Here is a 25,314-nt window from a genome sequence, read left to right on the forward strand (position 1 = left end):
TAAGTTGCGCTCAACAGTTGAAGAAATATTTTTGCTTTTTTATAATGCGACAAACACTGTGCTAGGTGCAAGATAATTGAAGATGAATTATACACAGTCCTAATGTTCCAGAATCTTTGGTCTCAATGCATTACTATTCGTGGCCCCAAATTCTTTGATTAAGGGATGCTCAAAGGATGCAGTTTGGGGAGAAAGACAGGTCTGCCCGCAGGAGGTGTGAACAGAGCTGAACGATGAAAGGAAATTGGAAAATATTCCCTTTTATCATTGTACCTTCTGCTATGTAGAGGACTCTGTCACTTTTCTGAAACTTTCTCCCACTTTAAATACTCAGCAGAGACCCCCTCTCGGGCCTCTTCCATAGCAACAAACAGGTTTATCTGTCTCCAAACGGATCCATAAGGAGCCTTTGGGCTTGTGTCCTTTTTATGTTCCAGAAGTTGTTACATACTGTACTGTGAGCTTTAAGATAACTCAGCTTCAACGTCTAGCTTCAACATCCTGCTCAGAAGTTAGAACACACCTGCAGAGAGCTGTAAATAACTTGTTTCCATCACCCTTTGGGCCTGTGGAAATGGGTAATTGGGAGAAAGAGAAAAAGAAAGACACTCTCCTAATAGTTTTGTGAGCGTGGATGATATATTTGTACAACATGAGAAAAGGAATCCTAGGTTTTGGTTAGAGTTTTCATAGTTTCTCAGTATTGTATTTCTCAATATTAGGGACATGAAATCAGGGACTTAGATTTTTTTTCTGTTAATTAAAAGGCAGGGAAGGAAATGCAGAGCACACCTGTTGGGCAGTTGCCACTTGAGCTTTGCCAGTAATTTGGCAGCTCTGAACCCAACAGGTATGGGCTCAGCAGTCAATTTCATTCCCACTATGGTTGTCCCCCCACCCGCTGGGGAGTGAAGAAGAAAGAAAATGAGTGAAATCAGCTTTCTTTTCCTCCTTGCCCAGAGTTCATTATTACCTTCTGATTGTCATGGGTAATCTTGGTAACTGTTTGTAAGGTCATTATAGCATCTGAGCAGGTGGCTATGGAAGAAGGGCCACTGGCTTTGGATGAATCGGCCGGGTTCAGGTTTTGGATCTGCCTTTTGTTTGGTCTGTAACTCTGGCCCTGTCAGGTGCTGTGTTTGCAGCCATTACCTCATCTGTGATGGTGCTACCTACCTCCCTGTGTTCGGAGGGAATGAAATGAAATTATGTAGCGTCTTTACTCAGGAGGATGAAAAATAGGACAACAGTGTTTTCCTGAGCTGTTGAGAAATGTTTAATAAACATTGATGGAGATCCAGGCACGGTGGCTCACGCCTGTAATCCCAGTACTTTGGGAGGCCAAGGTGGGCCGATCACTTGAGCCCAGGAGTTCGAAACCAGCCTGACCAATATGCTGAGACCCTGTCTCTACAAAAACTACAAAAATTAACACAGCATGGTGGCATGCATCTATGGTCCCAGCTACTTGGGAGGCTGAGGCTGGAGAATCACTTGAACCTGGGAGAAGGAGGTTGCAGTGAGCCAAGATCACCACTGCACTCCAGCCTGGGTGACAGAGTGAGACCCTGTCTCAAAAAAAAAAAAAAAAAAAAAAAAACCCAAAAAAACAAAAACATTGATTGAGTGAAGGAATGACTTAGCAAATGAATTAGTGAGAATGACATTGATGATATTAAACTTCTGTATTGCCTATGGCAAGACAGTCCCAGGTTATCTTTTTTTTTTTTTCTTGAGATGGAGTCTTGCTCTGTCACTCAGGCTGGAGTGCAGTGGCACGATCTCGACTCACTGAGATCACCTCCACCTCCCAGTTACAAGCGATTCTCCTGCCTCAGCCTCCTGAGTAGCTGGGATTAAAGATGCCCACCACCACGCCTGGCTAATTTTTGTATTTTTAGTAGAGACGGGTTTCACCATGTTGTCCAGGCTGGTCTTAAACTCCTGACCTCAGGTGATCTGCCCGCCTCGGACTCCCAAAGTGCTGGGATTACAGGTGTGAGCCACCGTGCCTGGCTAGTCCCAGGTTTTCATTCAACGGCCAGGGAATAACAAACTGCTCCTTTCCCTAAGGTGTGGCACCCTCCGTGGAAGCCTTTGACAAGCTGATGGACAGTATGGTGGCCGAGTTTTTAAAGAACAGTAGGATCCTTGCTGGGGACGTGGAGACCCATGTAAGTACTTTCCTCCCCTGTTCTCATTAGAGAGTTTAAACTTACCAGCCCAGCCTCTGCGAACTCTAACAGCCTGAGGAGATCTTTATTTACTTATTTATTTTTTACTCTGGCTAGGCAGATTGTGGCTAAAACATTCATTTACCCATTTATTCATTTAATTGTTCCTGCAACGCCTATGGATAGAGTATTGTCCAGCACTGTTCTGGAAGCTAGGAGCATGGGGGTGAAGAAGATAGGCCACATCCTGTTCTCACAGAACTTCCACTTTAGTCTGGGAAACAGATGATATATACAAATATATAAACGAATTCAGGTAGTTATAAGTATGAAAAGAATAAGAAAGCAGAGTCATGATTTAGAGTGCTGGAAGCAGGGCTATTGCTTGAGATAGGAAGGTGTATCCGAGGTGACACTGAGCAGAGATCTGATGGTGAGAGGTAGTGAGCTGTGGAGTGATGTGGGGAAGAGAGTTCCAGGCAGAGGGAACAGCAAGAGCAAAGGCTCAGAGCAAGCTTGGTGTGTTCCCAGCAGAACAGAAGGCCTGGGAAAACATAAGGGAGAGGGGTAACAAGGGCTCAGAGTACAACATGCTCTTCTAGTCACAGTGAAGGACTTGGCTCTCCCTCCCACTGTGATGGGAAGCCACCCGGGGTCACCGGGCAGAGGACTCAGGGCAATTTGATTTATGCTTTAAGAAAGTTCCCCTGGCTGAGCTGACTCAGTCACCAGCCACCCTTCTTCTTTCTGTAAAATGCGGCCTGAGGATATCACCTCATATCCATTGGGATGGCTACTATCCAAAGAACAGGAATTAACAAGTACTGGTTAGGATGGGGAGAAACTGGAGCCTCTACACACTGTTGGTGGGAATGTAAAATGGTGCAGGCACTGTGGAAAACAGGATGTTGGCTCCTCAAAAAAAAAAAAAAAGAACTACTATATGATCCAACAATTTCATTTCTATGTATATCCCCCAAATTTAAAAGCAGCATCTCCAAGAGACACCCATGTTCATAGCAGCATTATTCACAATAGCCACGAGGTGGAAGCAACTCAAGTGTGCATTGACAGATACACTAAATGTGGTCTGTACATACAATGCAATATTATTCAGCCTTGAAAAGGAAGGAAATACTGTTACATGCTGTAGTATGGATGAACCTTGAGGACATTATGCTAAGGGAAATAAGCCAGACACAAAAAGACAAATACTGTATGATTCCATTTATTTGCAGTACCTAGGGTGGTCAAATTTGTGGAGACAAAGTAGAATGGTGTTTGCCGGAGGCTGGAGGGAGGAGAGAATAGGAAATTGTTAAATTAGTACAGAGTTTCAGTTTTCCAAGATTAAGAAGTTTTGGAGATTGTACAACTATGTGAATATACTTAACACTACCGAGCTGTACACTGAAAATGGTTAAGATGGTAAATTTTGTTATGTATATCTTACTATAATTTTGAACAAAGTACAGCCTGAGGAAAAGCAAAAACACAGAATTCGATAATCTCTGGATTGGAAGAGAACTTTAAAAGTACCTAGGTTAGCCTGCCAGTTTTAGACACTTTTCATATTTTAAAAAATATTAACATCATCTCCGGGGTTAGTCATTGTTTGCATGCATTTAGTGAAAATCTAATGTGATAGCCAAACCAATTAAAAACATAAAAAGAAATGTATCACTGGGTTCTTCTTTTTCTTTGGCCTTTGTTTCTCACTAAGGATTGAATTCCAAATCCATCTACCTATAGATTTCTCAGCAATGACAGAATCCTGGCAAAACCATTTTCACTACAGATTCACAGAAAATCTGATTCTTGAATAAAGTTGTGGTTTGGGGCTTTTAAAAAAAAGTATAAAGGGATTCTCTCTTTGCTCGCCTCCCAATTACACATCATATGCAATACCCAACACCAGTCTCCCAGGGGATCCAGTGACTCCGGTTATGCCGGAGGCTCCAAAATTGTAATTAAATAGGTGCTTATCTCATCACGTTGCAATGTATTTGTTTGCCACATCTAAGAAAAACAAAGATACTTCTCCATTTCTGTTGAAGTACCCCTTGGTGAAAGAGACAAGCCTTGATATATTTGAGTTCTGGAAAAACCTGGGCACTAAGAAGCGTCTGCATCAAATGTATCCCACAGCTCTATCGTTACTACTCTAGTCTGTTCTTTTCCTCAGTGTTTTTGTTTACAAGAAACCTTGTATGCAGCAAGAGAGTGGCTGAGCCTCTTGTATTCTGAGACATGATAACTCCTGAATGCTAACATACACAAAGGAATATTATCTGCAATACACTGAAAAAGATGCTTGAGTGATTGATGAACATTTTCTCTCTTGAACGCTATCACAGTAATCCTTGTATCATTATGGTTACTATTAATTAATGCCAACATTAGGCTTCTGAGGTACACAGTACATTATAACTCATTAGGAGTATCTCAAAAATTCTAGACAGAAGCTTTTTACAAGAGAATAATGAGACCTGTAAATAAGTATATTTAACTTTGCATTTTTTAAAAGAGTAAGATTTGTATGCTGTCTTCAAATTGCACAGTAAATAGTCCCTTTAAGTTCTTTTTAGAACAAAGTGAGTTATAAAGTGTAGCTTAATACTAAGTTTTTCATCTCTTCGTTCATCAGGCTGTAAACAGGATGACTCAGATGAAGGAATATTCTCAGTAATGAATATGTAATGCTTACGAAAATTTATGTTCTCCCTAGTTTTTAAAAAATAGAGGAAAGGAAGGAAAAGAATGAAAGAGGGAAGGAAGAAAGACAAGCAAGAAAGAGAGAAAGAAAGAAACACTTGTCATCTGAAAGTTTAGACTCCAGCTCTACAACACAAAGAAAAGTACAGGCAGCTATAGTCCATCTGCCCATGACTTTAATACTTTGAACATGCCGTTTATTTTTTCTCTCGCTTATAGAACCATGTGTCATTGGCATTAAGCTTGCAGCTGTTGCCTCTCACATCAGCCAGAAGTGGGGGTTGAACTTTATTCCGAGAACACACCTGTTGCCTAGAAAAAAAGCCCTCACATACCTGATTGTACAGGATGGAAATTTGAGAGTGACACAAATGTGCATCATGTTAAATCCTGTGCCTGTGCTTAAAAGTCATTTCACAGATACCAGTAAGGAATAAGGGCAGCCAAGCCATGATTTAACGTCTGTCTCAGTGTGTTGGCTGCTGGTTGGACTTAATTTACTGAACACTCAATAGCCTATTGACAGAACAGACCACAAAAAAGGGGAACTAATAGCTACAATTAGGAATCTCTGCTGAACCGAAGAGCATAACAGGTTTAGAAAAGATTAGAACTTGTAAAGCCTTCTTGTGTGCAACCTAAACCAAAGGGCTTATTTAAACTACTCTTCAACCCAAGAAACTTGACACAGCTTGCACCCCTTTTAAAAAAGAATAGATAATTTTATGCATAATTGCACGCATGCATGATTTTTTAATAGATATTGGGTAAATAGAGTTCTCAATGTCAAAGAAGCAGATCCTCTAGAAACTGGGCCTATATAATACCTAGCCCTTGGTTGGACATCATTTATCCATAAATAGATTTATGTGACTTTGGGTTTTTTTTTTTTTTTCGAGACAGAGTCTCGCCCTGTTGCCCAGGCTTGAGTGCAGTGGCGTGATTTCAGCTCACTGCAACCTCCACCTCCCGGGTTCAAGCGATTCTTCCGTCTCAGCCTCCTGAGTACCTGGGATTACAGCCGCACGCCACTACGTCTGGCTAATTTTTGTATTTTTAGTAGAGACGGGGTTTCACCATGTTGGCCAGGCTGGTCTTGAACTCCTGACCTCATGATCCACCTCCTCAGCCTCCCAAAGTGCTGGGATTATAGGCGTGAGCCACTACACCCAGCCATTAGGGGTTATTTTTTAACAAAGCTATCCTATTGTTAGGATTCATGGCGGAACTGATCTCAGGTCTATTTCTAATTGATGTGACAAATAGGAAGCAACTGCAAATCATAGCTTTTCCTAACCCAAGTCCTTTTTGGAGATTTCTAGAACTTACATTGTAAATGTTTGTAGGAATCTGGAATATTTATTTCCTGTTCTTGATTGAAATGGATTTAAAAAACTGTTGTTACCACATGCTCTCACTAATAACTGGGAGCTAAACATTGAGAACACGTGGTCACAAAGAAGGGGACAGTAGACAGTGGGCCAATTGGAGGGTGGAGGGCAGAAGAAGGGTGAGGATCAGAAAGTACCTGTCGGGTGCTATGCTTATCACCTGGGCAATGAAATAATCTGTACACCAAACCTCCGCGACACAAAATTTACCTGCATAACAAACCTGTATGTGTACCCCTGAACCTAAACTAGAAGTTTAAAAAAAGATCTCATTAAAAACAATAATTATTATTAATTATTTAAAATGAAAGAACCACAATTTGAACAAAAGGGCAATAAAATTCAACTAAACGTAACACACATAAAGCATGCTATGATTAAATCCATGCTGTCTAATGTTCTGTCTTTGAGTTCCCTGACCTCTATGAAGGATGAACACTATCAGAAAGTTATTAGAGCCTCACTTTTGACGGGTCATAGTCACTATGCTAGATGTTCATAGTCTTTACCATTTATTTAAATCATCTACAAAACAGGTTGCTCATTTTGTGCCATGCTGTTTGGTTAATGAGTTCAAAGAGTGGCAAAATGAGAAGTCTCTCTTCCTCTGACTCGCACTGGCAGTTTGTATTAATATTTGGATTTAGAGTGGCCCTGCTTTTGACAGCATGACCTTGAGCTAGTCCCTTCATCTGCTCCTTAACAAGGCAGGACAACATAATTTATCAGGGCCTCTGTCTCTCAATAGCCCATGCACCTGACTCATCAGTTCTCTCTGCCTGAAAGCATGAGGGAGCTATTCGGTTTCCAAATGAAGAGCTTGCAATAGGGTGGCCTCATCACCATTATAAAGAGCATCTTCAGTCATGCCAGGGAAGATGCCCTGAGAAACAAGCAGAAGGAACCATGTCAGAAAAAGGATACACAGAACACTAAAGACAAAACATCTTTCCACTCTCCTGTGGTGTAGACGAATATCAGTCTCCTTCATCTAAAAGGACCCGGAGGCCTCTACCAGTCTGTGCTTTCTGGTCCTACGAGTTGTCACATCTTCCTTTACATGAATCTTATCTCTGTAACATATAATAATCTTATCTCTGGAATAAATAATACAGAATATCTGCATGTTTATCTTATGGATGGTAACTTGTATTCTTTCAGTTCTTTTGATTCTCGAAAATATTTATGGATCATTTGTACTCATTTGAAAAGTGACCATTTACATTTTTGGCGCTTCAGAATCTGTGTCTTTACAGGATCCGCATCCCAAAAAATCTTATCAGAAGGACCACTATGGGGCTGACTCTGCAAACCAGCCCATTCCACGTCGATCTCCTCACCTCCCCACTCTGCCTTCAGCCAACTTGCTCTTCCTATGAACTTCCAGTTTCCTGTTCACTGTTTTAATTTGAACGTTAATTTTTATTACCACTGGATGTGGAATATCTTGGCAATTGCAAGCCCGAAGAATCTGTACGTCTTTCAATTTCACCAAATGGCGGAGATCCAAAAGATGACTTGCATCAAGAATTCTGCCTCTAGGTTTCATCCAGGCTTTAAATCGGGCATCTTCTTTCTTACTGTCTTAGCCATGAATGATAGCCAGAATTTTTAGAGAAGGAAGCATTTAAAAGTCATCCATTCCAGTTATCCACCCATCCACCCCCTTGCTTGCTTGCTTGTTTTCTGTCTTTTTTTCTTGCTTCCTTCTTCCTTTCCTTTCTTCTCCCTCTTTTCTTTCTTTTCCTTTCTTTCCATTTATTTTCATCCTTCTTTCCTTCCATACTTCCTTCTCTCCTTTTCTTTTTTCCCTCTTTTTTTCTTCCTCCCTTCCTTCCTTCTCCCTTTCTTTCTTAGCTTTTATTTTCTTTTACTTCCTTCCTTCCCTCCTTTCTCTTCCCTCCCTCCCTCCCTCTCTCCCCCCTCCCTCCCTCCCTCTCTCCCTCCCATCCATCCATCTATCTGTCCTTCTATCTTCTACAGAGGAGGAAACTGCAAATTAGAGAGGCTAGGTGATGTGCGTGGTGTGTTAAAGATCTCAGCAATGCAGTGGCAGAGCCAGGAATCTGGTCTCCAGAGTCTCTGTCTGTCACCTTGGCAGGCGCCTACTTTAACCTGCAATAGGGTGGCCTCATCACCATTATAAAAAGCATCTTCAACCATGCTGGGGAAAACACCATGAGAAGCAAACAGAAGGAACCATGTCAGAAAAAGGATTTACAGAACACTGAAGATAAAACATCTTCTCTTCCTGCTCTCTCCTTGTGGTATAGACGAACATCTGACTCCTTCATCTAAAAGGACTCTAGGCCTCCACGTGTCTGTGCTTTCAGGTCCTACAAGTTGTCATGGCAGCTGTGTCTCCCATCACCCTTGTGGTAATTGGCTGACTCGTGAGAAGCAAGACCGCACTGACCTGCCTCCTTCCCTCTTTCTAGACCTCACTCCCTCTTTCTAGAAGACGAGGATAGGTCTCCATGACCAGGCTCAGGCCTAGGGCAGAGGAGAGGGTGGAAGGCTACTGTGCCTCTTAGTGACCAGGAGAATGCTGCCTCCAGGACAGAACTCTGTCCCTCATGGTCTTCATTTCTGCTCCTTTGTACTGGCGTGGGCTCGGCCTGATCATTACTCACTATGCTGTTGGCAACAAATTTGCAGAATTCAGAAAAGTCACAGATAGATCAGCCTCTGTTATCATGTCTTCCCAAGAACGTGGAGAAGTTTTATTCTCAGCGTAGAACACATGGTTTGCTACCAAACATGCTTTGATTCACAGCTCATCTCCTGCTAAATCTCAGGCCTTAATTGGACATCCCTGTGACTCCTTTTTTACTTAAAGTTTGTTTCTAGAGCATACAATCCGCATCTATCTCACGGAACATCCTAATTTCATAAACACACTTAGAGCTTTGGGGACTGGCCAATAAGAAACCGGACTTGGAATCAAAACCAGACTTCGAAGGGCCACCAGGCCTGACCAACCACAGGATTGCCCATTTACTCTACCAATGAAAAAAATCATCAAGACACCTTGCTGAAACAATGAATCAGATTCCATGAGTTGAAAAAAATCACCAAGACACCTTGCTGAAACAGTGAATCAGATTCCATGAGTCTCTAAGCTTGAGATGATACCTGCCCTTTTTCTTTTTCCTGGACAGCAAATATGCTTTCTGCCAAACTCTTGCTTCAATGCTTTTCTTTCTGCTTTTTTAGTAACTTAATTTCTTTTTTTTTTTTTTTTTTTTTGAGACAGTCTCACTTTGTCGCCTAGGCTGGAGTGCAATGGCGTGATCTCAGATCACTGCAACCTCCGCCTCCCAGGTTCAAGCAATTGTCCTGCCTTAGCCTCCTGAGTAGCTGGGTCTACAGACCCGCACCACCAAGCCCGGCTAATTTTTGTGTTTTTAGTAGAGACGGGGTTTTGCTCTGTTGGCCAAGCTGGTCTCGAATTCCTGACCTCAAGTGATCCGCCTGCCTCGGCCGCCCAAAGTGCTGGGATTACAGGCGTGAGTCACTGCACCTGGCCTGATTTAATTTTTTGAGTAAACGTTTGCATGGGTTAAAAAATTGAAGGCAGGAAAAGCACCACGTGTACTTTGTGTAGTAACGTGTATTAATGTACGTGTTCATCCCATTTCCCTCCATACCCCTGAAGGTGACGACTTTTCAAGTTTCTTATGTATCCTTCCAGTGTTTGTTTTTGAAAATACATTTATTCTTATTTTCCTCTTATTACTAAACAGTCACCTCATTATATACACTGCTTCACACCTTGTTTTCTTCACTTAACAATATATTCTAGAGATCTTTTCTATCAGTCCATCTAGAGCTTCTTCACTGTTTATTACGGCTTCAAAATACTCCTCTGTGTAGTTTATCACAGTTTATTTGACCAGATCCCTGTTGCTGGACATTGGGTTGTTTCTAATCTTTTGCTACAGTGCATAAGCACGTATGCACAGAATTTTCTATATTCACAAGTATATCTGAGGATAAATTCTCCAAAATGGGATTCCAGGGTGTATCAGTCAGGGTCCTGGAAGGATACTCATGGATAGATCCTGTGAGTCTCTAAGGTTAAGATGACTAAACTCTTAATCTTGGCATGGTTAAACTAAGGAATCTTTCCCTTTCTTTCTTTCCTTCCTTCCTTCCTTGATAGAGTCTCACTCTGTCACCCAGGCTGGAGCACAGTGGCACGATTTCAGCTCACTGCAACCTGTGCCTCCTAGGTTCAAGTGATTCTCCTGCCTCAGCCTCCCAAGTAACTATAAGGGATTATAGGCGTGTGCCACCCTTCCAGCTAATTTGTTTTTTCTTTTGTGTTTTTAGTAGAGACAGGGTTTTACCATGTTGGCCAGGCTGGTCTTGAACTCCTGACTTCAAGTGGTCCACCCGCCTTGGCCTCCCAAAGTGCTGGGATTACAGGCATGAGCCACCACACCTGGCCCAAACAAGGGAATTTGAGGAGAGTTTAATAAAGGGACTATTTCCAAAGCTGTGAGCAGGCAGTCAGGAAACAAGAAATCATAAAGTACCCAGGACTACCAATCACAGGAATCACTGCTACACCGAGGTTTGCAGAAGAAGAGAGAGGGAGGCGGGTATCAGAACATTCCGCAGAGAGACACAGCCATGCAGTGGAGACCAGCAGGAAGAACCAGGGGAATAAAGGCCACCTTCTGCTTGCCTCCCTTGCTCCAGTCTCCTGTCAAGCCTTCCAGTGACTGAACCCAGTGAGAATCCAGGAGCTAAGGAGCCTGTGGATGCTGATGCCATCTATGTCAGGGGTCCCCAACCCTGTTAGGAACCAGGCTGCAGAGAAGGAGGTGAGTGGCGGGCAGGTGTGCGGCCAAAGCTTCGTCTGTACTTAGAGCCACTCCCCATCCCTTGCATTACTACCTGAGCTCTGCCTTCTGTCAGATCAGTGGCGGCATTAGATTCTCAGAGGAGCGTAAACCCTATGGTGAACTGCCCATTCGAGGGATCTAGGTTTTGTGCTCCTTATGAGAATCTAATGCCTTATGATCTGTCACTGGCTCCCATCACCCCCAGATGGGACTGTCTAGTTACAGGAAAACAAGCTCAGGGCTCCCATAGATTCTACGTTATGGTGAGTTGTATAATTATTTCATTATATATTACAATATAATAATAGAAATAAAGTGCACAATGAATGTAGTGCACTTGAGTCATCCCCAAACCATCCTCCTGCTCTGTCTGTGGAAAAATTGTCTTCCATGAAATTGACCCTTGGTGCCAAAAAGTTTGGGGACCGCTGGTCTAGTGGTCGGCCTGGAGCACAGAGCAGGGTGCAGCAGGGTAGAGAGTGGGTCTAGAGCAGCAGAACAGGGATAGGCAGGATGCTGGGCGAAAGGAAGGGCATTGTGCTTTTGAGATCTATTGTGAATTGCCTTCCATGGGGAATATTCCTGTTATACTTTCATCAACAATGGATGAGTGTGTCTGTTTCCCCAAACTCACCTACAGAGGGGGATGTCAGTGGAGTTTTGCCAATCTGATAGGTGACAAACGGTGTTTCTGTGTTGTTTTCAATTTGTATTTTTCTTACAATGAGTGAGGTTGAGCACTTTTTCGTATGTTTAAGGATCACAGGCTGGGCGCGGTGGCTTACACCTGTAATCTCAGCACTTTGGGAGGCCGAGGCGGGCGGATCATGAGGTCACAAGATCGAGACCAGTCTGGCCAACACAGTGAAACCCCGTCTCTACTAAAAATACAAAAATTAGCTGGGCGTGGTGGTGCATGCCTGTAATCCCAGCTACTTGGGAGGCTGAGGCAGGAGAATTGCTTGAATCTGGGAGGTGGAGTTTGCAGTGAACACAGATCATGCCACTGCACTCCATCCAGCCTGGGCAACAGAGCGCGACTCCGTCTCAAAAAAATAAAGAGTCACGTATGTCACTTTTGCTGTGAGTTGTTTATGCATTTCTTTTGTCCATAGGCGGGAGCAAGAAAGTCATTGGTTTATCATTGATTTCTAGAGAACTTTATGTATTGGAGATATTAGCCTCTGTCTGTGGTGAGAGATACAAATATTTTTCCCCATTGTCATTATGACATTATGACTAGATTATAACATTGCTGGTCGGGCGTGGTGGCTCAGGCCTGTAATCCCAGTGCTTTGGGAGGCCAAGGTGGGCGGATTACAAGGTCAGGAGTTCAAGACCAGCTTGGCCAATGTGGTGAAACCCCGTCTCTACTAAAAATACAAAAATTAGCTGTGCATGGTGGTGGGTGCCTGTAATCCCAGCTACTCGGGAGGCTGAGGCAGGAGAATTGCTTGAACCTAGGAGGTGGAGGTTGCAGTGAGCCGAGATTGTGCCACTGCACTCCAGCCTGGGTGAAAGAATGAGATTCCATCTCGAAAAAAAACAAAAAAAAGACATTGCTTATGTTGGTTTTTTTGTTTGTTGGTTTGATCATCCAGAGTTGGTTTTTTTTTTGAGACAGAGTGTCTCTCTGTTGCCCAGGCTGGAGTGCAGTGGCACGATCTTGGCTCACTGCAAGCTCCGCCTCCCAGGTTCACGTCATTCTCCTGTCTCAGCCTCCTGAGTAGCTGGGACTACAGGTGCCCACCACCACGTCTGGCTAATTTTTTTGTATTTTTAGTAGAGACGGGGTTTCACAGTGTTAGCTAGGATGGTCTCGATCTCCTGACCTCGTGATCCGCCCACCTCGGCCTCCCAAAGTGCTGGGATTACAGGCGTGAGTCACCGTGCCTGGCCCAGAAGTTTTTTTATGTAGTAGAATTTATTATAAACATATCTTTTTTTTATGGCTTCTAGAGTGTGAGTTGTCATTTAAAAGGCCTTTTCTGCTGGGCGCAGTGGCTCATGCCTATAATCCCAGCACTTTGGGAGGCCAAGGCGGGCAGATGACGATGTCAGGAGTTGAAGACCAGCCAGACCAACATGGTGAAACCCCATCTCTACTAAAAATACAAAAATTAGCTGGGCGTGGTAGTGCGCACCTGTAATCCCAGCTACTTGGGAGGCTGAGGCAGAAGAATCGCTTGAACCCAGGAGCCGGAGGTTGCAGTGAATCAAGATCGTACCATTGCACTCCAGCCTGGGCTACGGAGCGAGACTCTGTCTTAACAAAATAAAGAGAGAGAGAAAAAAAGGCTTTTTCTTCTAACACTTTCATGGCTTCATTTTTGACACATAAATTTGATCCACATTTGAGTTTATCTTGGTGAATGATGTAAGGCATGGATCCAACTGTTTTTTTTTTTCCAGATAAGTTACTGCAATTCCCATCACTAACATCAATCAGTCCATTTCCCCCATGGATCAAAATGCTGCCTTTATCACATGCTAAACACCTGTATGTCTTCAGATCTGTTTTTGGACTTTCTGTTCCTTCTGTTGTGCTGTTCATGTCTCAGTTCCAACTGCTTCAGTCACTGAGGATTTAGAGCAGCAGTACTCAACCTTTTTTGGCACCAGGGACCAGTTTCATGGAAAACAATTTTTCTATGGACCAAGGAGAGGGATTGCACTTTATTTCTATTATTATTATGTACTCATCAGAAGATAGAATCAATGAGAGCCCTGAGCTTATTTTCCTGCAACTAGACGGTCCCGTTTAGGGGTGATGGGAGACAGTGACAGATCATCAGGCATTAAATTCTCATAAGGAGCATGCAACCTAGATCCCTCGCATGCACTGTTCACAATAGGGTTCACGCTTCTATGAGAATCTAATGCCATTGCTGATCTCACAGGCGGTGGAGCTCAGGCGGTAATGCAAGCGATGGGGAGTGGCTATAAATATAGACGAAGCTCCAGTCACTTGCTTGCTGGCTTACTCACTGCTCACCTCCTGCTGTGCACCCCACTTCCTACCAGGCCATGGACCAGTACTAGTCTGTGTGTCCTGGGGGTTGGGGACCCCTGATTTAGAGTATGTTTCATGTGTAATAGGGTTAATTCCCCCCATGGCTCTTCCTATCCAGAGTTCTCCTGGATGGTCTTGCTTGTCTTTGCCTTTTTATTAAAATCAGCTTCTCTGTTTCCAGAAGAAAAATGTTGGAGTTTTTATTGGAATCGGTTAAAATTATGTTAGTATTAAAATGTTCACGTCTGTGTGATGTTGAGTCTTCCTGTCCAAAACCAGGTTATGTCTCTCCATTGATTCAAGTCCACTTTTGTATCCTTCAGGAGTAGTATTAAGTTTTTCTGCAGAGTTTTGGCATGATTCTTGAGTTTATTTTGGAGGACAGGGGTTGTTATTTTTAGTAAATGGGCTAATTTTGTCTATGTATTTTTGAATTGATTGTTCGTATATGTGAAGGCTGCTGATTTCTATGTGTTAATTTGTGCCTGGCTGCCTTTCTGAAGTTCACTTTTGTTGTTGTTTATTGGAGCTTTTCAGTTGATTATCCAGCACTTTTTAAGTATATAGTTATTTGCAAATAGTAATTACTGACCTCTTCCTTTTTATACCTTTCATGTCTTTTTATTTACTATTACCTTTAAGACAGTATTTTAAAAATATTGACAGAGGCTTATCTTTTAGCAGGAATGCCAGCCCATTAATATGATGCTTGTTTTGGGCTGGAAAAAACTGTGTGTGGTGTGTGTGTGTGTGTGGTCATTTTAATGTTCAATTCTGTATCTCCCATTTTTTTTTATTATACTTTAAGTTCTAGGGTACATGTGCACAACGTGCAGGTTTGTTACATATGTACACATGTGCCGTGTTGGTTTGCTGCACCCATTAACTCGTCATTTACATTAGGTATTTCTCCTAATGCTATCCCTCCCACATCCCCCCACCCCATGACAGGCCCTGGTGTGTGATGTTCCCCGCCCTGTGTCCAAGTGTTCTCTTTGTTCACTTCCCACCTATGAGTGAGAACATGTGGTGTTTAGTTTTCTGTCCTTGCGATAGTTTGCTCAGAATGATGGTTTCCAGCTTCATCTGTGTCACTACAAAGGACATGAACTCATCCTTTTTTATGGTTGCATAGTATTCCATGGTGTCTCCCATTTTTAAGCAAGAAGATTGTTTAATTTTTTTCAAAGGTCTTTTTCAGCATCTATAGAGATGCTAAAAATATAACTTTTCTTCTTAGATCTTTTAATAAATTACATTAATATATTAATATTTCTTCATATTGAGTCATTCTTATATTTCAGGAGGCTATTTAGTTATACCGAAGTGACCATTCTAAACTTTATCTCATGTTTCTTTCAAGATGTTTAAGGAATTTCACAGTGGCAAAGAGAAATACGAAATTTTCTGAGTTATGTGAACTAATTTGTTCAAGAAAAACATGCTGCCTTTGAAAAATCCTTATGTACTTTCAAGCTTTATTATTAATATATTATTAAATATCAAGTGCATTTTAAAATACTTTTTAAGTCTTAAGACCATTATATATACACAGTACATAGGCTTATTTCAGATCCTCTGTCCAAATGAAAAAAAAATTGTCGTTTTTACTTTGAGACAGGGTCTCACTCCTTTCGCCCAGGGTGGAGTGCAGTGGCACGATCAAGGCTCACTGCAGCCTCAACTTCCTGGATCAGGTGATTCTCCCACCTCAGCCTCCTGAATAGCTGGGACTATGGGTGCACACCACCATGCTCAGCTAATTTTTCATATTTTTAGTAGAGACAGGGTTTCACCATGTTGCTCAGGCTGGTCTCGAACTCCTAGACTCAAGCAATCCTCCCACCTCGGCCTCCCAAAGTGTTGGGATTACAGGAGCGAGCCACGGTGCCTGGCATTAAAAATATACATTTTCTATCATAGATTCATAGTTAAACTACAGCCAACAGATTTGAAACGTGTAGCTGTCGAGAAAAAAAAGTTCAAATTAACTTTAAAATGCATTTTTTTCTGTTATCTACGTAACCTACACTTTTCAAATTTAAAATTTTAACAAAACAACAACAATAACTTGTAGGAATTGTAATGAACTCTTGTTGCGTTCACTTCTTTGCAGAAGTCATTATTGCCTGTACAAACAAATTAAGCAGGAAGAGGAGGAACCTCCATAATGACATTAGCCTTTCCTGGCCTGTTTTCAGTAGGAAATACTTTAGGGCCAATTAAATTCTTTGGTTGAGTAAATCAGGCAAAGCCGAATCCTCACTGGAGTTGCTGAATCTGAAAGAGATTCCTCTACTCCATAGAGCTCATGATATAATGATTGGAATATTGCACTAGGGGAGGGAAACCTGGGTTTCACCTCCAAGTTGACCATGAACTTAGTGTGCAGCCGTGGATGGGGTTCTTGATTCTCTGGGTCTTTGAATCTGCACATGATGATGTTTGCCACCAGGGAACCTGTGGAGCACCTGCCCTGGTTCTTCCTTTCTGTTCTATGTTCACTGACATAAGCAAAATGGAACAGACAACATGTGCAGGGGTGAATTTGTGAGCATGCCCAGGGCTGCTGTGCTTGGGGTGAATCACATTACCCTTGGGTACCTCTTCACTTGCATCTGGAAAAAACTGATTGAGTCTCACATGCATGATATGCCTCTGTGGAAATGCATGGCATGTATCTACAGCTCAGTCCATGCCAGAAGTTCCTGAGAGCTGGCTGGGTGTGGTGGCTCAGGCCTGTAATCCCAGCATTTTTAGAGGCCAAGTGGGGGGAATTGCTTGAGGCCAGGAGTTCAAGACCAGCCTGAGCAATATAGTGAGACCCCATCACTAATTTTTTTTTTTTTTTTTGAGACAGAATATCACTCTGTCACCCAGGCTGGAGTGCAGTGGCAGCATCTCAGCTCACTGCAACCTCTTCCTCCTGGGTTCAAGTGATCCTCGTGCCTCAGCCTCCCGAGTAGCTGGGACTACAGATGTGCGCCACCATGCTGGGCTAATTTTTGTGCGTTTAGTAGAGATGGGGTTTCGCTCTGTTGACCAGGCTGGTCTCAAACTCCTGACCTCAAGTAATCCACCGCCTCGGCCTCCCAAAGTGCTGGGGTTACAGGCATGAGCCACTGGGCCCAGCTGACCCCATCACTATTAAAAAAATAAAACTCTTGAGAGTAACCAGCAACTTTCTTCCTAACATTTTCTCCTCAAAAATACCCTTTCATTAGCTGAGCATGGTGGCACGCACCTGTAGCCCTGGCTTCTCGGGAGACTGAAGCGGGAGGATCATTTTAGCCCAGGAGTTCCAGGCTACAGTGGGCCACGATCACGGTATTGCACTCCAGCCTGGGTGACAGAGGAGGCTCTGTCCTAAAAAAAGAAGAAAAAAATATGCTTTTAGAGGATTGTTTCCAATGTCCTGAATTAATCATGTTACTGAATACTGCAGCATATATGTTCTTTGTCTTGCCTCTTGCCTTGCCACCTTTTTTCCCTATCTTTCCTTCTTTCTACAACTATGCCCATAATTGGAAATTTGTTGTTGTTTTCTATCTAGACTTCGAGATAACTCTATTGTTTGCCTGGAGGCTGCTTCAGCAATACTTTTGTACACAAGGAATGACCTCTTTACATATGATTTCATTTAGCTTATCTTGTTATTTCTATTCATGCACCCATTACCACAAAACACACACACACACACACACACACACACACACACACACACGTGCACGCACGCACTCCCTCCACTCATCTATGAATTCCTCATGATATTGTATTGGCTACATGTAAGAAAAAACAGTCTCAGTCAAATGTGTGGGCACACTGGCTGAAGCATCACTCTGATTCTAGGGAATGTGTTTGCAGATTTATTATATTACTATGCATAAAGCAAGTACAGAATATGTTTTCCAACCTTCAGTATTTTTTTTCCTTTTCTGGTTGTCTTTACATTGTGGTTTAACACTGTTAGTTTTAAAACATGCCAGATTTTACACACACACACACACATATGTTATAACACATTACACACCAAGTCTTTTTCATGTATCAAATATAAGATGTTTTAGTGATATAAAAGAGAACTCACATGTGTTTGCAATACAAATCCTTTCCCTTTTAGAAAACACTTTGAAAAAAAATATTTTAAATAGTGAGGTACTTGGAATGCTGATACTTGACTTTCAATTGCTTTAGTTAAAACAAATTAATATAGAGGTAAAGTAGCATGATTTATAACTTTGGGCCCACCTGTTGAGAGTTGGGGTTTATTACAAGGTTCCAGAATTATGCTCTTTTCTTCCAGCCCTCTCTCTGTCTAGCACTGTGCCCATAATAGCTAATAAGTGTTTTCTAAATAAATAAGTGAAAACAAGTATTTAAATGGATGAATCAAACTATTAAGGAACAATGGAATCAATGGACAGATGAATTTACTGTGGCTGACAGCTTGAATCAAGCCAAACCTAGACCAGCAGTTAAAAAACAAATCATCAGCTAGGCGTGGTGGCTCACGCCTGTAATCCCAGCATTTTGGGAGGCCGAGGCAGGCAGATCACGAGGTCAAGAGATACAGACCATCCTGGCCAACATGGTGAAACTCCGTTTCTACTAAAAATACAACAATTAGCTGGGTGTGGTGGCGTGCTGGGACCTGTAGACCCAGCTACTCGAGAGGCTGGGGCAGGAGAATCACTTGATTCCGGAAGGCAGAGGTTGCAGTGAGCCGAGATCGCGCCACTGCACTCCAGCCTGGCGACAGAGCAAGACTCTGTCTCAAAAAAAAAAAAAAAAAAAGTCATCATGGCCCAGGTTTTAAGTCATGAAATTAGCAAGTGAAATATTGAGAAACATAGACTATTATCAACACCTGTGAAAAGAAGGGGAAAAATACGTAGACTATTAGATTGCCATGTCTCTATAGATTTTTGTTTTTCTCTCTCCACACACACATACACACACACACACACACAACACGTGTCCTGATTTTATCACAGCTGTGACAGTTTATCCAGTACCCGCCTCATTCCCTTCATTCTCATTGCTCTTCTGTAGTTGAGGAAAGTGAGCCATTGAAAGACTGGGGCTCCGAGGCAATTTAAGAAAGTGAGACAAAGATTCATAAGTAACCTGAAAATTCATCAATATATTGACTTATAATCACTGCCAATAGAAACACCTTTAGCTCCACCTGAGACAAGATATTTATGTCAACCTTACTATAAGTATTTTATTATTTATTTGGAGACAGAGCCTTACTCTGCCACCCAGGCTGGAGTGCAGTGGCACAATCTCAGCTCACTGCAACCTCCACCTCCCAGGTTCAAGCAATTCTCCTGCCTCAGCCTCCTAAATAGCTGAGATTACAGGCATGTGCCACCACACCCAGCTAATTTTTGTATTTTTAGTAGAGAGGGGGTTTCACCATGTTGGCCAGGCTGATCTTGAACTCCTGACCTCAGGTGATCCACCCACCTCGGCCTCCCAAAGTGCTGGGATTGTAGGCGTGAGCCACCATGCCTGGCCTCTATAAATATTTTAAACTGAAGGTCAGAGTTAAGAAATAGAATTTAGTTTGGTTTTCCAGTTTGGATTGGGTTGTGGCATGTTGCTTCCCCCTCAATTGTTAACATTCAAAATGATAGCAATCGGGCAAGAAATGACTTTGGAGTCTGAAAGGGTAAGTTGGGAAATTAAACTTTTGATGGAGACTTTACTGTGTATTTCTAATAATCAAATCTCCCTGGTCTCAAGAGTCTTTGGCTGTATTTATATCATTGTAAACATCTGGATGGAAAGTGAAAAATTCAGTTGATTATCTCAATATATACAAATACAGGCAGTCCCAAACTTCTCAGTGAGATCCCCTCTCCCCAAAGCTCATTTGTAAATTATTTTTTAGAAACTTGGAAGACATTTTCCCATAGACATTTCCCATAGACCATGGGTGGTTAGGCTCCCATGGAAAGATATCAAACAGCACCGCTGCCCGTGCTGTGCACAGAGGCTGCAGCTCGAAAACTATTCACTAACGGTTTGTACCATGAGATAAGCACAGAAATTGTGCGTTACACTTTGAAAACTTGTGTAGCAGTACAACAGAGGAATTAAGTCTGCTAAATCTAGTAATTGAAATAACTTAGACTTGTACTATACTTTGTATTTCAGTTTTTTAAATTTCATTTTTCTAGTACTGCATTTTTACTTATTTTACAAAGGTATCAGTCTGTGATAGATGAGACATTATGAAGAAAAACCTTCCCTATAGGTTACTGAGCAGTCCTTACATAATGCAAAATACTAAAACATTTATTTCACCATGCTCTTAGGTAAATGAAACAAGAAAACAATAACATGAAATGAAAACCAGTCATTTTTTATGAATGCTGATACCTGGGGGAATGTGAGTTTAATTGGAGAAAGTCAAAGACATAAATAGGGATTTCTATGTGTATTTTCAGCTGACTTTGGGTCTGATTCCTTTCTACTTTCGATACCAAACAAGATTTTTCTTTTTTCTTTATATGAGTATATAGTTATGCTGCTTTGGTGCTTAGCAACCATTATTAGGGTTACCTTGGAATTCACGAGTGGGACAAAAAGACAGGAAAAGAGATTTTCTGAGGATAACCGAGTAGGAATTGAAAGAAAGAAGAGTAGGGAGGTGGTATATGCACTTAAGAGAGATTTGTCTTGTTAAAAATAAATTCTGGAGGGATATTCATTGAATTACTGATGGTGGTCACCGTTGTGGGGTGGGATTATTGAGTGTTTTTACAGTTTAAACATCCATGTCTTTTGAACTTTTTACAACAAGCATGTGTTGCTGTTATCATCAGAAGAGGGGAAAAGGAATATTTGGTGCTAGAATAAAAATCCGTGGAATCAAGATATTGCCTGAAAGACAGTTCACTGAGCAGCAAAAAACAAAGTAAAGAGAAGATGTGGGCACGAGCTGGTGCAACCAATCCTGCACAGCTTGGCTGCGTAGCAGCCTAGTGGCCAGGGGTCCCAGCTGCCTGGGAATCCATGGGGAATGAGGAACTAGTGTTTAGCAAAGACCTTTCATGGTTGAGCGGTCATAGTGAGTTCTCAGTGCAGATGAGTTGATATTGGGTGGACTTGGTTCATGAATGACCAAATCTGATTCTTAGCTGTTTTATTTAAGAGACAGTCTCCGTCTGTCACCCAGGCTGGAGTGCGGTGGCATGATCATAGTTCACTGCAGCCTCAAACTCCTGGGCTCAAGAGATCCTCCCACCTCAGGCTCCCAGGTAACTGCGACCACAGGCAGCTAATTAAAAAAAAAAAAAAAGTTTGTAGAGACAGGGGGATCTCACTATGTTTCCCATACTGGTATTGAACTCCTGGTCTCAAGCAGTCCTCCCACCATGGCCTCCCAAAATACTGGCATTAAAGACTTGAGCCATCGTGACTGGCCCTTAGCTAAATTTTACAGTCACTAGAGATTAACTTTCTTTTCTTGCCTTATTTTCATTTTCCATATTAGTAAGAGAGGCAATTTTTTAAAAGGGGAAGGAAAACTGGCATTTGTGGAGGGTCTGCTAGGTATCAGGCCCTGGGCACAGCTATCAACAAACATTACTTCCTTAATCATTAGGAGAACTTTGTTTTTCTGAGACGGAGTCTTGCTCTGTCGCTCAGGCTGGAGTGCAGTGGCATGATCTTGGCTCACTGCAACCTCCACCACCTGGGTTCAAGCAATTGTCTCGCCCCAGCCTCCGGAGTAGCTGGGATTACAGGCACTCGCCATCATGCCTGGCTAACTTTTGTATTTTTGAAGAGACTGGGTTTCACCATGTTGGCCAGGCTGGTCTTGAACTTCTGACCTCAGGTGATCCACCTGTCTTGGCCTCCCAAAGTGCTGGGATTACAGGCTTGAGCTACCACACCCGGCCAAGAGTTTTTAATGTATCTTTCGAGGTAATGAAACCATGCCTCAGAAAGGTTGGGTAAGTTGGGAATGGCTATGTGTGTAGTAAGGGGTAGAGTTGAATTCTATCCCAGGCCTATCTGAAGTTCATGCTTGTGGTTTCTCTACTACATCACACTGCTTTACAGTAATTTCAGTCTTTCATTATTAAGCAGTAATTACTGAGCTTCTGTTGTAATAAAGGCCCTTCTATATAGGCACCTACTGGCTTAGTCCTCTGGAATATGTCTTCTATGTGGAGACACAAGGCATATATACATGCATGAAAGCTTGGATAAGAATATGACTTAAATAACACAAAATGAAAGGATAATGCTGTAATGCTTAGTGTCACAGTGGATTCTAATATAAGGAGTACCTTGTTGTCTCTGATTTTTCTGAGCAGCCTTAGTAGCCAAGTGTCCTTTATTTGTGAAGACCCAAGATTCATCAACCATGAAGGATTTGCTGGTTCTCTAAGTCAAAAGATTTGGCTTAAATATGTTGATAAAGTGCTTCAGATTCCTTAAGTGATAGAAAAACAAGTTACAGAATTTGGAGAGGAGCCAATCTGCCAAGTGTTTTGTGGCTATACAATGATTGAATTTGAAAATGCAGTTTATTCAGGAGAATGGTTTTGTTCAGAATATAAACTTCTAACAATATTCATGCCTGTCAGAAAAGCAAATGGATTTGAACATGCAATGGTGTTTTCTTTCTTTTCCTATTCCCATGCCCTGATAACTACTCACTGTTTTAAATTCTTTCCAGTCTTTGATCTTTTAAAATATAAATTGCAATAATAAATTATTTAGAAGAGTTCAATGTTGGGCTTTTTAAGTTATAGTGATTGGTCTTACATTATAGACTTTGCAGACTTTTCTGCACATACTGTTTCTGTAACCTGCTTATTTAACTTAGACCATGTCTTCTGGGTCTCTTTCCATGTCAATGAGTTGAAGTCTACATTATCTTTTTTTTTTTTTTTTTGAGACAAAGTCACTCTGTTGCCCAGGCTGGACTGCAGGGGTGCGATCTCAGCTCACTGCAACCTCTGTTTCCCAGGTTCAAGGGATTCTCCTGCCTCAGCCTCCCGAGGAGCTGGGATTACAGACACCCACCACCACGGCAGGCTAATTTTCGTATGTTTAGTAAAGACAGGGTTTCACTATGTTGGCCAGGCTGGACTCGAACTCCTGACCTCAAGTGATCCACCCGCCTTGGGCTCCCAAAGTGCTGGGATTACAGGCGTGAGCCACAGCGCCCGGCCTGCATCATCATTTTTAATGACTGTATAGTATTTCTTCACGTGTGACACCATAATTGATTCAAACAATCAAAATTATATGTAGGTGAAGTAATGTATGTATGAGAATTTAGGGCTTGGACTAAGGTGACACAAGTGAACATTGCAGGGTGTGACCTAAAGAGAGAGCACCTTTTAAATTCCATTCCATGGGCTCCTTGCTAGCTCTACCCTGGTCCTATCCCTGCAAGGATGGTTATCTAGTAGTATTTATAATCATTTAAAAAGTTAGTGTCATTTGACTTGTTTTCAGTTTTTACCCTATTGTAAACCAAATTGCAGTTAAAAGCCTTGTACAATTATTTTATTATTATTATTTTTTTTTGAGACACAGTTTCATTCTTGTTGCCCAGGCTGGAGTGCAATGGTGCCATCTCAGCTCACTGCAACCTCTGCCTCTTGGGTTCAAGTGATTCTCGTGCCTCAGCCTCCCAACTAGCTGGGATTACAGGTGCCTACCACCATGCTTGACTAATTTTTTGTATTTTTAGTAGAGGCGGGGTTTCGCCATGTTGGCCAGGCTGGTCTGAAACTCCTGACCTCAGGTGATCCACCCACCTCGGCCTCCCAAAGTGTTGGGATTACAAGCATGAGCCACCATGCCTGGCCAGTTATTTTATAGTTATGTAATTATTTTCTCAAGGAAAAGTCCTACAATTAGAAATTCCTGGCCAATGGCAAGTGGTCCCTAATATTTATTGCCAAATTATTCTCCCACATATATGTTGTACTGATTCATACTCTCACAGTGTCTTAAATGCTTTAGGCTATTTGGTGATAATTATGAACTAGGAAAATAAGAGTTTTAGGGAAATGGCACATGATTTGAATGCACATTAATATTCATGACATTGATTGTTTAAAAATACTTTGCCGTCTGCTGAACAAGCAGGAAAATAAAAACAACCCACAGAAATCATCCTTTTTGCAAAAGAAAACCATTTATCAGTTCTACCTTTTTTTTTTTTTTTTTTTTGAGACGGGGTCTCGCTCTGTCACCCAGGCTGGGGTGCAGCGGCACAATCTCGGCTCACTGCAAGCTCCACCTCCCGGGTTCACGCCATTCTCCTGCCTCAGCCTCCCGAGTAACTGGGACTACAGGCGCCCACCACCACGGCCGGCAAATTTTCTGTATTTTTAGTAGAGATGGGGTTTCACCATGTTAGCCAGGATGGTCTCGATCTCCTGACCTCATGATCCGCCTGCCTCGGCCCCCAAAGTGCTGGAAATACAAGCATGAGCCACCACGCCCGGCTCCAATTCTACCTTTGATCTATTTGATGTACCAAGAAATTTGTTTAAATTGCCTCTTTGGGGTTGGATATGACATATTTTGGATGGGGTTGGTGGGGCATTGAGGTCACCTTAACTGAAACCAATAACGCAGCTGAAATATATAATAGAAGATTCTAGGTCTGGATGTAGAAAAGACACATTGGAGCTGTTTCTCAGTGTCAGAACTGTGCACTGATGTAAATACTTTTGTGAGCTGGAAGTTGCCAAGGCAACAGTCCTATTAATGAAGAATAAACCTCATTTATTATCAGTGCCTGAATAATTATTTTTTAAATAAATGTACCCAGTGGTCTAACATTGACATTCTCAGTCTACCTACTCATCTTTCCTTCCCAGATTGCAAAACTATTTAGCCTTATTCAATAAGCATGCCTCCTTTCTCCGCCAATGAGAGTAAAATCATGGAAAAAAATCAGTAAAATGTAAAGGCATTAAAAATGTTAATTTTTAACAATTATCTAATATAAAATTATTGCCCTTTTGATTAGTGCTTTGGCTAAGGCAGAGCCTGAAATCAACTGTGATTTGGTTGGTATCTGAGCAGGCCAGAGTCTTTAAATTAACTTGTCTTTACGATTTAATGGAATATTGCCAACATATTTGTTAAGTAAGTGGAGTGTGACATTACTGCTTCCT

At 42.0% G+C, this 25,314-nt stretch overlaps 1 protein-coding gene across 1 annotated transcript in view; it reads left to right on the forward strand.

Annotated features, from left to right (window-relative positions):
• Positions 1-25,314, forward strand: part of CAP2 (cyclase associated actin cytoskeleton regulatory protein 2) — a 162,109-nt gene that overhangs the window by 31,184 nt on the left and 105,611 nt on the right. The window contains 1 exon segment of the mRNA NM_001132441.2: positions 2,074-2,174. Within this exon segment, the coding sequence (NP_001125913.1) occupies positions 2,074-2,174 (101 nt within the window).

The sequence above is a fragment of the Pongo abelii genome, chromosome 5 (assembly GCF_028885655.2).
Source record: "Pongo abelii isolate AG06213 chromosome 5, NHGRI_mPonAbe1-v2.0_pri, whole genome shotgun sequence".
Lineage (NCBI taxonomy): Eukaryota > Metazoa > Chordata > Mammalia > Primates > Hominidae > Pongo > Pongo abelii.